The sequence below is a fragment of the Periophthalmus magnuspinnatus genome, chromosome 7 (assembly GCF_009829125.3).
Source record: "Periophthalmus magnuspinnatus isolate fPerMag1 chromosome 7, fPerMag1.2.pri, whole genome shotgun sequence".
NCBI lineage: Eukaryota > Metazoa > Chordata > Actinopteri > Gobiiformes > Gobiidae > Periophthalmus > Periophthalmus magnuspinnatus.
Genome location: NC_047132.1, coordinates 20972435 through 20986211, shown reverse-complemented (window position 1 = coordinate 20986211; position 13777 = coordinate 20972435). Strand labels below are relative to the sequence as shown.

The window sequence follows — 13777 nt, the reverse complement described above, 5'->3', positions numbered from 1 at the left end:
TGACTATCTTATCCCTCAAATATACCATGCTCAAAAATAAATAAATAAATAAATAAAGAGTATTCCAAAATAAGAAATTGAAAATCAGGTATTAATCAACACTAAAACTAGTAGCAAAACTGGATATTCATTTGAGCAGGTGTCAGTACTAAAACAATCACATTCACAGGACAGACACAAACCTTTCCTGCATAGCTTTAGGATGAGCTGTATCAAAACTATAGTATAAGCATAAGACCACATAGACTGGTATACACCCATGGACCACTATGGAACATATCTAGATGATGGAGAGATTACACAGGTATAAGACCACGTGGTAATATAAAAGAAAGTACTATGATTTAATGTTGAAAATTACATTTTATTGTCTAAATGAAGAGTGTTTTTTTTTTTTTATTATTATTTTCATGGTATGTGAATCAGTATTGACTATTAAGCCTATTCCTTATTATCGATTTCGAGTTTCAAATTTTAGTATCATGACAACACTGTGCCAAAATAACCATTTATAAGAGATGAATAATTTTTCATGTGTTAGGTTTAATTCATTTATAATTACTGTATAGTGGCCTCTTTATTCATATTTTGTGTGCAGTTAAGTATCAGCATGTATACACTAGCTTTTTTTTTACCCTGACTGTCCTGGCATGACCCTTTACATTTTAGGGGTTTGGCTTCATGGCCTCTTATAGTGGGAGTAACTTCACTGGCTAAGGTTTCAAAGGAATAAGTTGTGTATCAAATAAAGAACACCCCTGGAAGTAGGAATTGTCCAGGTATGCTACACTGCATAGAAAAGATGACAACACAGCTCTTATGTGATGTGCCAAATTCTGACATGTGGCTTCCAACAGGCTGATAATACGTTCATGCCTTTATTTAAAACAGTCTGACAGCATGAGATCATTAAGTAGTATTACTGCTGTGTTATGACTCCATCAAAGTCAAAATGAGTAGAGTTGTTCGAGTTTTAAGATCTTGCGATACGAGTTTACTGATACCAAGCACAAGTTGAACAACAATACAGTACAATGCTGGTTATTCTTCAAAAACATGATATTTCTCCCATTGTAATATTTTATGATGTCATTAAGATAAGTGTAATTTGCAACTGCTGTGGGAAACTTTATCAACCTATTTTTCAAATGACCATTTACTTGAAACAACAGTGATGCTTCAGAACTGTTGTCTTCCATAGATTGTCTGTTCTTCTGAAGTGGTTAGAGGGGCAGGCATGAGGCCACAGGCTGCAGACAGGCTTAGGAGCTGCGGTCGGCCTCCCTCCAGAGCTTCCTCCTTGGCTTTAAACTGGGACTGCAGCCTAAAATGTTTGTTGGCCTTGTCAAACACAACCAGATGTGCAGCTCATGTCAGGGGTCAGAGGTACTGCTCAGGATGATCAAGTAAACTAAGACAACTTGAAAACAGTTAACTTCTTTAAACTATCTTGGTAGTCTTAGTCTATCTTAGTCTTCTTTAAACTATCTTAGTTTTATTTTGTTCATGTGCCTGGATGTTACTTATAAATGTAATTATGACAAAAATTGTTGTTGCAATTTGATAGAGAAATTTCTGTTTCAAAACCACATTTTTTCTTTTCAGAGAGCAGATTTGAACAAATCCAGCTACTTGTAATGCAACAATCACATGCATGTCAGTTGTATGTGGAGGTCTAAACACGATTTCCCCATTTTTACTGGTTGGGCTCTATTGTTGTTTTGAAAGATAAATAATCAATAATAACTAGTTTTAAAACACTGTAATCTGAAATTGTGATTTTTTTCAGAGCTTTTAACCATGCTGTAGTTGTTTTCACCCACCATACACAAAGTTGTATTTGGAGTGATTTGTGCATGTTTTAGTAGTTTTAATCGTTTATTTTCAAGACACCATTTTGTTGATCAACCCCCATTTTCATTGCCATCACTATACGCTTACTGCTCTGTACTAACTTTGCGTTCTCCTATTTTAAGTAAGATTCAGCAGCTTCTCATAGTCATTTTGGTACTTTTTTTTAAAATCCGTGGCACACGACCATGATCTACAGCTATCCATCGGCGCTGCTGACAGCTGCATGGTTTTGTTGTGATGACGTTTCCAATGACAGCAGCTCCCATTGGACACCACAATTTTCTAACGCAGAAGTCAGTGGACTTGTTTTTTTTTATCAAGTCATTTTAAATGAATATTGCGATTTAAAATGTCTAAATTATAACATAATGATCGATGGGTGTGATAGATTTTAACTATATAGCAGACATAGACATAAGCACAATCAATCAAGGTCCTCTTTAAACTTCAGCATAATTGTCCTATATGTCTAAAAATCAGTTTATACACACTTTTTGTAAGTTTTATAAAATACTGGAATTGTTTTTGGAGGCCTGAATGTGGCTCTGAACAGCTTAATGTCAGCCAGGAAGCTGTTCACATGACACAGAGCAACAAAGAAGAAATACCACACACATTCACATCGCCCTGCCAAGTGGGCCTCCATTGTTGCTTGTTGGGTGCTCTCTGTGCTCTCCGTTTCACCGTTTCAAGAGGGTAACGGTGAGAAAGCTAACTCGTCAAATGCTGTTGTTTTGCTTATCACGCCTGTTATTTAACCTTCTTATGTCCACTTAGTATGGCATGAAAACAGTTGAAGAATGTCCACGAGAGCTGCCTTTCCATGTAGGCATCTGTGTCAATGTGCTGACATGTTCTGAAACTAATGAAGCATATTAGAAGCTTGAGTCATGTGTGTGAGGATAAGTTTGTTCTCACTCGCTGACAGGGAGCGATGTAGGAAGTGCTGTAATGATTTGGCGTGACAGAGAGCCCCCCTCATTTTGTATTTGAGGACTTTGCCTCCAGCTGTGATTTATGACATATTAAAGTGCACTGGGTGAATATGCTTTAGAAGCTCCACAAAAGGGTATTTTTTTTACAATAGACAAACTCTGCTGGAGATTACACTCAAGATGAAGGCAAGATTATTTTTGGTGTGCGCCTTTTTCTCATTAGAAGCTGCCACATCAAGAGCTGAGAGAGAATGTAGGTCAGTTGCATCACTATTTTGACTCTACTATATTATCTGTTTTTCCTCCTGCAGTCCTGTTAACTCCTGTTACCGTATATTATTTGCCAGGTTAAATATGCACCACCTGGAAATACTGACCGAAATATGCACTATTATGCAGGGTTTTTATATTTATTTGTTTAATTCTGATTTAACCCTTATTATTTTTGTGTGTCAAACATGAACAGATGTGAGGGGCTTCAGGTTGCAGGTGGCTCACTCAGTAGCACTAACACCAGTGATAATGTTAAACTAACATGTCCAGATGGTCTCAGCAGTCTGTATCTGCAGGTTAGTATTTCCACTTACAATGCAAAGACCTTAAGCAATTAAGGAAAATATATCATGTGAAAGCATTGCTTATTATTATACAATTGAATTGAATAATTTATAAGAAGCCAAAATATCTAGAGTTATAATACCATAGCTCCCCGGTATCAGATCAATAGCTACTTAAATGAATTCACTTTTTATTTCAGATTGTCAGTTGGGTTTGTCTTCAGTGTATGTGAGCCTCTCAAAGTGTCCTAGAGTTTAAAGTTCTTGAAAGCGGAAGTGAATGAGCGAGAAACTGGCTTAGATTCAAAGAAGACTTTGTGTTGTGGTGATTGGCTCAGTCAGAAAGGGTTTCTCTGGGAAGCTGGAGGGAGGGACTGATTGGAGGGGGCAAGATGTGAATTACGGCGTCAGAGAGAACCAGGGTCCCACATTGTGGCAGCACCACAGGCCATTCTCTGGCTGTGGAGCCTGGGCCACAAAAAGGGGATTTCTTCATTTATTTATTCAATTTCATGCCATGCCGACCCCTAAATGGCCCCCGCTCCATCTCCAGAACGGCCCTGTGCTCTTGTGGCTACCACCCCATCCTCTTCATAAAAGAGGGACACTTAATTGATGCTTTGTTTTGACTGGTTGTTTTCTCTACGATGAGATGCTCTTTATAAATGTTAAGATTCAGAGCTGAGGAAAAATCTTGAATCTGTGGAGGTGGGCTTGTAGTAGGTGTGGGAACGAAACCAGAGTGAAAAGAGATTCTCAGGGTCCATTACAAATAACTGTGTTGAAAGAATTATCCTCTCTGGGTTCTTGGGACACAATTTAGATGGCCTTAGTGCAGTGTACTGCTGCCACACTACTGTAGCTGCAGTACACTGCACTGTGGCATTCAACAGTCAAATAATGCTTTCACTTTTTATTGTTTTTAATTCATGTTAAGGAAGTGACTGCAGTGTGTGTGTGTATACAGTCACAGTTAACATGGAATTTTGACAGAAATGTTAGGTTAATACTGCTGCTAAGTGACTAAGAACTTTCACAGCAAAGTGGTAATGTGCCATATTGCACGTGAGGAAGTGAGATTTTAGCAATAGTTTAAATGGGCATGCTGACTGCATGAGACTTTCTGCCATGTTGAAACTTACCTCTGTCTCATTTCCACACTTGCACTGTAGTTTTCTGACATTACACTAGTTCCTGACTATGTATTTGAATTTGCTCAATGAAGGAACATTTCAGGTTACCCATATGTTGTGAGGGAGCCTTTTCGGTAACCAGTGACTTTGTTGTAATTGGCTTGGACAGTGGTAGATGCAGACGGGGCATACGTGAGGGCAGCAGGCCTCTTACTCTCTGTCCACTGAGGCGAACATAGAACCAACTGCAGCATATGGTCTGTCTGTAACCTCACACTTAACTGTCTAGAGCCCCTTCTCGGACTGGTAATCACACAGTTAGCAACCACTCCCCTAGCCAAGTCATCACCCTTTCACCAATGTCCCACGTGCTATGTTGACGTTCACTAGTTTAGGAATACACTGTGGGTTGGATTAGCATTAGTATTTTTTCTTGAATTAGCTGGGGGTAGATAGATGAAAGACCCATGCCCCATTTTCAAACACAACATTGACAAATTACAAAAGATACATTTTCACCTTTGTGATTAGACTGGAATTTTGTCTCTTGCACACAAAATCTAAACCTCATGCTGTTGTTCTTACCATGGATTAACTTTATGTTGTGATATGTTTATGGCTATGTTGTTGTTGTTGTTGTGGAAGCTTGTGGTAGTGCTAACCACAATGACAAAGATCGGTGCTGTATTATTGTCCTATTTCAAAGGCTTTTTCTTTCCCGTCCCTTGTCTAATGCATTTCCCCTTTCACTCTCCACTGTCTCTTTATTGTTAAGTGTAGCCGACGGGTTCATTGACTTGTGAATGAGTTTTGCATTTACCTTGTATATTTTTAAAACATGTTTTATCTTTGAATCAAGTTTAAGCTTCATGGTCTGTCAGACACTTCCTCTTTTAGGAAAGTCTTACTTCCTGTCCACAGCTAACATCCGTGGCTGCTCTGTGATTGTTACTCAAACCATGGTATAGTTTCTTTTCCTTCAAAACCAATTCTTTAGTTTTTCAATTCTTCAATTCCTCAGTTCTTCAGTTGTTCAATTCTTCAATTCTTCAATTCTTAATTTCTTCAACTCTTCAATTCTTCAGTTCATTCACACAGTTACTGCCCAGCTTCCCGTTTGTGCAGACTTTTCAAAGGTTTCTACTGTCACAATCATATTTCCTTCAGGTTTAATATTACAGTAAGTGGGCAATGAGTAAACTGGGCTGGACACTACCTGCTTAAATTTTTGGCTTTTCGAGGAGCAGAGGCTGACCCTGCTCGTACGTAGTTTCTTTTTGCTTTGTTTTATTTTGGGCTACAAAGCTCTGCTAAATTGTGTGTTTATTCCATGAAAGTATAATAAAATCTTATTCTTATTATAGAACCATGGTTTATTCCCTTGTAGCCCAAAACTTTGGGAAAGTTCTTCCAGCACATACTGCTATGTTAAGGCAATGCTAACATCAACTAAACACTTGCCGTGGCCCTTTCAAAATAAGATTATATGCTTTTACGAACTGCAGCATGGGCCTTATTGTGAAAAGGTTTTAAAATGACAATGCATTAAATCAACAACACAAAAAGAAGCTGTGTACAGAGTAACAGTGGGTTTAGCAATTTTTAGGTGTAAATTATGCATTGAATGGAACATTTTATGTGAAATAAATTACAAAAAGAATAGCATAGGCCAAGCTCTATCTAGGCCTAGTTTTATGCATAGGCCAATATTAGATCTCACCCACTCATTGTAATAGGCCCATTGTTATTGGCAAAAAATAATAAATCAAACGCAGCAGGTTACAGAAATTCTCCTGGAGAGACTGCACAGACATTTAGGTGATATTTATGTAGGCTATTTAATTTTTTTTTTAATTTTTTTACACAAGCTGAAAAAGAGGGCTGCTGGTGATGGTGATGGGCCACTGCATTGCAAATGCTTCAATCAGATTTCAGAGCCCCGCTCCGCCCCTGCCAGTAATCCATTAGCAGGGATTATTAATTTATGTGCCAGGATCTTATGGTGTGCATTGATTTAATTAAATAAATTCACCACAATTAAAAGGTGACATTTTCTGCCAGGTTAATGGTATCATAATCTTCATAACAAACCTTCTTCTGTATATATGTGCTTTTGCTTATATGCTTTTGAGAACTTACGTGAACCTTTTAAGAAGTAATAATAGTCATTTAACATACATATCTTTGCCAAATTTTAGGCTGTATCCCATCACATTACATTGCAATTGTGTTTTTCTCCCTTTTGTGGCCATGTCATAGCCTTATAGCTGTTACAGATATTATATGTTGTGCTTGCAGATAAGACACTTCCCTTTTAGTCAGGCCTGTCCATGATATTCTAAAACTGTACTGTACAAATAGGTATACACATAGATAGCTTCAATTTCAGCATCATCTCTAGTTTTGTTTTGAGTCACACCTACAAAATACAGCATCAGTGTAAGAGTAATGATACATCAGGAGTACTACTGCCTATCGTCTCTGTAGCTTAAACCAATTACAAGCCACATCTACAGCAGCTGAGCCCCTCACTCAGCATTGAGATTCACATGGATCTGGGTTCCATCTGAGCCACAATTATTAACACATTCATTTATGTCATCTTTATTTTTAGTTATCTGGGAGTAATTATGTTTTGCATGGATAGCTAAATTTCAAAGGACCGAGCAACAGGCCCTAAGTAAGTCAGTCTGAGTTTTATCAGCAACATCTTGTATCTTTTTTCACTTTAACATTTTGTTGACCTTAGACAATTTACATAAGTATTTACAAAGAAGGAAATTGCAGTTGTTGCAGTTTATCAGATTGCTTTAACTTTTATTCATTGTTTTGGTTTGATCTGATTAGTGCATAGCGCTGATGTCATCAATATCTCTTCATGCTGATTAACTAGTAATGTGTACAAGCAGCTAGAATTACACAGTCATCACTGCTCTGCTTCCTGACTGGCTGTTCTTTGTTCAACACTGACCTTGATCCGTGTCTTTAACCTGTCACTGTAGTTGTGTGTAAAAGTGAAACAGTACTTTATTTGTATGTCTGAATCTTCTATATAAGTCCACACCAGACGTGCAACAGAATTCAGACAGATGTGAATTTGAACTAGAACTAATACTAATTTCTAGAGCAACACTAATGATGATAAAGAAAGAATTTATGTAGAACTTATAGCTTTAATTCAAATAGACTTACACAAGGCATAGGTCTTTAACAAAAGTTATGAAATATTTATATATAACCAGAGTCCCAAATGAATTAATTATAATAATTACTATTCATTCTTGTAATCAGTTTGTTAAAGTTTGACTGTAGGGTTTTACAGTGAGATATTAGGGTCCAAATATGTTATCAACATCAGGCTGTCCATAATTGGAAAAATGATGCTGCCAACATGTCACCCTGCCAACATGATCTCTCTGGGAGAAGCAAACAAGTTGTATTCTTGTTTTTTAACCTTGTGCCGTCTGAAATGGAAAATGCTATAGTATGGTTTTAGCAGTAGTTGTAGTAGTTCAGAAAGTTGTCTTTTGTTGGTAGCAGTAATGCAGCAGCAATGGTTGTGTCAGTATGTCTTTTGAAGGTGGTCAGAACCGTCCATGTGTATTTTGTTATGGAACAATGACGACAGCCAATACACCCAGGGTGAGGACGGCCAGGTTCAGTCTGAATGGATCTCTTTGTTGTCTCACTGCTCCCTGTTTTGCTGAAGCTTCCATCTCCACATCTGGGTGGCACATTTGTGGAGAGACTGAAGCCTGTCAGGGATGTCAAAAAGAACAACTGCAATCTTAACTGGACATTCACAAACACACCTTTTTCTCATTTAATCCTTTGTTCCTCTCATCTTTGTTCGTGTTAACTGTGTGTTTTGTAGAACTGGTGAACCTGTTTATTTCAAACCATTCATGAGCAAACTTATCTTCTAGCTTATCTTGAACTTCACATTTAACCTCACATCTCATTAACCAAATACAGTTGTTTGAATAGTTGGCCTCCCTAATTTTGACCCTGTATTGGCTCAGTTATTTTTCACATTATTTCACCTTCTCTGATCGTGACAACACAGTCTTTTGCACAACTGACTACTTCCCTGTGCATACAGTTGGCCATATGCCATATGGTTTACTTAATTAGGCTTTGCCTGAAGTACAGCCATGTCCACCACATCTTCCCTTTTAATACTGATCTTAATTAGCGAGGTCACAGCTCCCTGTGGTAAAGACCTTTGCTTTCTATTCTGGTCTGGACCCATGTACATACAGATAAAGGCTGACATAAAGTGGAGACAAACCTCCCAAAGTGCACAGTCCTTTGGGAAATGATATGATTGCTGCTTGGCTGCTCAGTTGGCAGTGGCCTATCTTTAGAGCCAATGTGTGATTACAAATGCCAGTCTTTCATTATGGGCACACATTGAGCATATGATGATGGGTGACAATACAGAGCAAGACTTCAATTTGCTGTAAAAATGAGAACTGATGACATTCCACTTTAAATTATAATATTTGATTATATTATGTCATGATTAAAATAAATTAATGAGGAGATGACGAACCACTGAAATAAACCAAACATGTTAGGTAACAGCTGCAGAAAAAGCAATAATTATGAAAACATAGATTTAAGCTTTCATATTGTTTCATTCCATAGTTGTATATATTTTTCTTTTGCATTATAGATACAGACAGTGGAAAGTTACAAATATGCAATATAAGGATGTCAATAGCCAATGACAGTGGATCAGAGTGTGAGGAGACTTCCATGTAGTGACATACAGTAACAGTTACATCCCTAAACATCATCCACCCATTTTCAATTTTTCAGAGCTGACCCAATGTGAAATTCAGGTTTTACACTAATGATAAGGAATGCATCATTCTAGCAATATAGGTTGTGTGGTTGAAGTTATATGTAGTATTCTACTTTTTGAAGTGAGCTACCTCCCTCCCCATGCTGTCCCTCCCCATGCTGTTCACTAGAGACCTGTAAGCAGTTTCTATTTTGTGTTTTGGGGATCTATATCTGTCCTCCCATTGCCCCTGCTTAAGCCTGTGTTGACATCTGGAAGCAAGGCAGACCCCGAGCAGAGACAGACTCAGGGCGCTGTACGGTAGACAGACAAATGGAGAAGGCAGGAAAAAAAACAAAGTGCTTGCAGATTCTCTTCCCCTTTTTCACGTTGCTTTTTGCATCAGGGTTGTGATTGGCAGAGTCTGCACACACTGTATGAATGCACACACGCACACACACACACGCATGCACACAGACTGAGCAGAGAAGAGCCTGACAGGAGCCTGTTACGCTTGTCTATGGTGAACTGATGTGTGAGGACAGTGTAACAATGAACTGCTTATTTTGGCTGATGTTTTGCAGTTGAATGCTCAGGTGCTCCAAATACACAATGCATACAATGTGATTTAAATGGCCCCATAAACTCTTGCAGTGCTACTGCAGACTGCATTTCTATATTGACTTCCTCTTTCAAAGGTTTTGCACAAACAAAAGTTTCCATTTAAAATCCGGTGGTAGTGGCACTGAACTATATTTTGTTAACTTTATTCTTATCTCAGTTATGTCACGCGTGAATTTCCTTCCCTATACCCATTTCTTGTAATTTAACATTGTACTGTGTATTTAATACTATGCAATTAAAGGGCCCATATTGCACTATATTTGGATCTATTTTATAATATTTGTTTTCCTCATCACAACAGAAAATACTCAACACACAATACAGGAACACAATACAGGAAGCGCTGCACTGTGTTTTTAAAGTCCATGCACATTTGCAAGAATCATTTGGATAATTTCAGTCCTCTACTGTGAAAGGTAGCTATTAACTTGAAAACTACATCTTCATGACATCACAAGGTGGAACAGAGAAATTTGAGCTTTGGAGAAGTAGACACAGATTACTCAAACGTGTGAATGAAACAAAACACAACTCTGGGTATGTTTTTATGAGATAACAACATTCTAACATGGCTTAAATTTCACAGGAGTCAATTTTGCATATATATGTAATATAAACATAAACACACACACACTATATATACTTACATTGAAAGGTCCTGTTTCTAAATTCAAGATTATAGTAATTATCAAAACATTTACATATGGATACTCCTTTACAACCCTCCTAATAAAGATGTGACCTTTTGCATTAATAAAATAAGTATAGTGTAAATGTATGTAGGTGAATAACAATACTGTTTATCTTAACATATTTTTCTGTTTCCCCCAGGCCTTTTTAGAAAGAATCAGACAAACACCAGATGATCAGCAGTGTCTTGCACCTGAACATGTCAAGGTATTTTTTATATTTTTATCTACATTTATATACAGCAGACTTTAATTCTTGCACGACAGCCATCTCTTCTTTCCTCTTAACCTCTTGTCATCCCAACCTTTGTTTTCAGATTCTGTTTTCAAATATTGAGGACATCCTGGAGTTGCACAAAGAAGTCTTATCAGCGATAGAAGCCAGTTTGCTGCCTGAACCCCAACCTCACAATGCACTGGGACACGTCTTTCTACAGTTTGTAAGTTTATGGCAACACATAGGCACCCAGCCAAGAGCCAACTTTATTCAGGTATATAGTGTCACTGTACTCCAGAGAGTGGCAGATAATGTTGTATTTCTCCAAACATTAACTTGGAATATTGTACCAGGAGGAGCTGTAGGTTGAAAAATACTACAGATCACTGGGTAAAATGCTTCTTTACATTGGCGTTTACATGCGCACTCAAAATCTGATTATTATGCAATTTGTGGAGTTATAAAAATATTAAAGAATCTAATGTGAGTAATCAGATTTCTTTCTCATGATTGTCCCTCACATTACTCACATCAGATTTTGCGCTGTGGATGTCACTGAAATAATCTGAAAGGTCCATAAATCATCCAATAATCTTGTTTTGGGATGCATGTAAACAAAACCATTGACATTTGCTTGTTTGGAAATGATTGTTATTTATATGTGGATAAATATGGAGATGTCTATTTTTTTATAAAGGAGGACATGCACCTGCTCTATAGCCACACATTTGAATATTTTTTGAAATGTCTTAATTATTGGTCCCTTTACCAATGTTAGGTTCTTTATCTATTGCACAATCAGCAGGTCATTTGAATATAAGCACTAAACCAACCAACAGCTCTCCTCCTAACAATTTTACCTAGGCCTGTCACAGTAATTACTATATAGACTTATCGTTCAACACATGAACATTCTTGACAATAGTAGGATGGTTTTGTTGTTGTTTTTTATTTGAGAACTCCACCGACTCAATATAGGTACAAACTACTTACTAGTGTTGCATTCTTCTATTTATTGTATTGTACTTTTAGAATAGAATAGAATTTGGTGGTAAGTCTGCTTTAGGGTTATTGTATCAGCAGCATAACTTAGTTTCAGTATTGTTGTTTATCGTCTATTTTCTTGAACAATATATCGCACTTCAAAATTTAGAATCATGACAGGCCTAGTTTTACCTTTGGATAATCAGGTTGTGGCTGTATGCATTTCTGTCTCGAACACAGACACACATGCCTGTTTCATGGTCCCTGTAACCACAGATCCAGGAGAAGCGTGCAAATCCTGCTGTGAAAGCCCGTTCATTCTGTGTTTCTCACCCCTCCCATCTCCGGGACTACCCCTGAGCCACACAAACACTCCCCAAACCTCCCTCTCTAAACAGGCCTGCATCCTGTCGGGAAGAAAGAGGCTCTCTTTGCCACCATCTCTCTTTATCAGGACATGCAAGTCACTGTCTACTCTGTCTCCTTCTGCACAGAATCCCTCCCCTCTGTTTGAACTCATATGGCCTGGGATATTAACAAAGAGGGGTCTGTGTCTGCAGAGGAAGACATGTTGTGTCACTGGGTGGAGGGACAGTCCTTCTGCTGGTGACACTCTCATTCCAGAGTGACCCTCAAGTTAACTATCCACTTTCACTTTCAACGAGACGCAACACTTCACACACTGAGTTATTTATATATCGCACATTCCTTTTGTTGAGCAGTGAGTAGGGATGGGGCAGTAAACAATAATATCGTTTATCGTGATGAAAAGGGCTGACAATAATGGTTTGTTTTAGATTTTGTATAATCGTGATAATCACCGACAAAGATAATCGCCAGTGTAAATAATTTCCACTGATAACAAAGTACAGTACTATTAAAGTCATTTAAAGATGGAACTAATTCATAATATTTAAATTATAATTATTCATATCTCTAACATTTTTAAGCTGTTAGTAATTTTAATAATTTTTGTGATGTTTTTGTCAGTCACAATTATTTTGGTCATGATAACCGTGACACAAAATTTGTCTAGTAGTCATTTCTGTTAGCAGAGACTAGTATTTTTAACAATTAGTAAGGTGTTTATCTCTTTCTAACACAGCTGTTCTCTTCAACCATCCCTGATTTCTTTGTTAGTCCTCCTTCTGTCCATGTTGTTGTGATGACCATATTTTCGACACAACATAACACTCATATTGATGTCTCTTTATACTTATACCATTGCAGATTTACACAATAGACTGAAATGACTAAATGATTGGCTCTGATGCACAGATCGTGTTTAGATTGGCTCATCAGCCTTGCTAGTGCTCACATATGTGCAGGGTCATGACAAATCAGTGTGTCAGGCGGAGTGTCAGGGCGCGGAATCGATTACAGGAGCGCAACACGTCCCCATCCCCTCGCTCTGGTGGAAAGGCATACAGGTCACAACCACGACATTCATCTTCAGACTTGACTCTTAGTTCTTTCAGGTATCTGTATTAAAATAGGAAAAAATAGTAAAACTGTTCTTTTTAATGTGGTATTATTTAGCGCGCCATAGTTATTTAGAAACCTGAAAAGCATATCCTGCAAGTCTGTAGTATAAATCAGTTTGACTAATCATTGTAAGAAATAATAACAAGGGTTAACCTCATAGTTACAGTTCAGTTACCACTGACTGCATTCTCTTATTTATTACTTGTTGTTTTTTTTGTCATTGTCTAACCTCTTTTACCTCTAACTTCTATTTTTACCCTTTCTTGTTTTAAAAATATGTGAAAATTTTAACAGCGTTGACTTGTGTATACAAACCTCTTCCTCTGACTGAATAGGTGGTTGATGATTATATCCTTGTCTAACACAACATCTCTTAGTGGTTTCTAGTTTTATCAATTAGTGGTAGATGAGAGAGATAAATGTTTAACCTGATGATTTCTATTAGTGACAAAACCCATAACGTCTTGTATTACAATAGAAATCTGCATTTTAACAATAATCATTTTAGCT

The 13777-nt window shown here is 37.6% G+C and overlaps 1 protein-coding gene across 2 annotated transcripts in view; it reads left to right on the top strand.

The window, feature by feature from the left end:
* Positions 1–13777, top strand: part of prex1 (phosphatidylinositol-3,4,5-trisphosphate-dependent Rac exchange factor 1) — a 72028-nt gene that overhangs the window by 6220 nt on the left and 52031 nt on the right. For both annotated transcript variants that reach the window (XM_055223033.1, XM_033970321.2), the window contains exons 2-3: positions 10724–10789; positions 10899–11021. In XM_055223033.1, coding sequence (XP_055079008.1) covers positions 10724–10789; positions 10899–11021 — 189 coding nt within the window. The remainder of the gene's footprint in view (positions 1–10723; positions 10790–10898; positions 11022–13777) is intronic.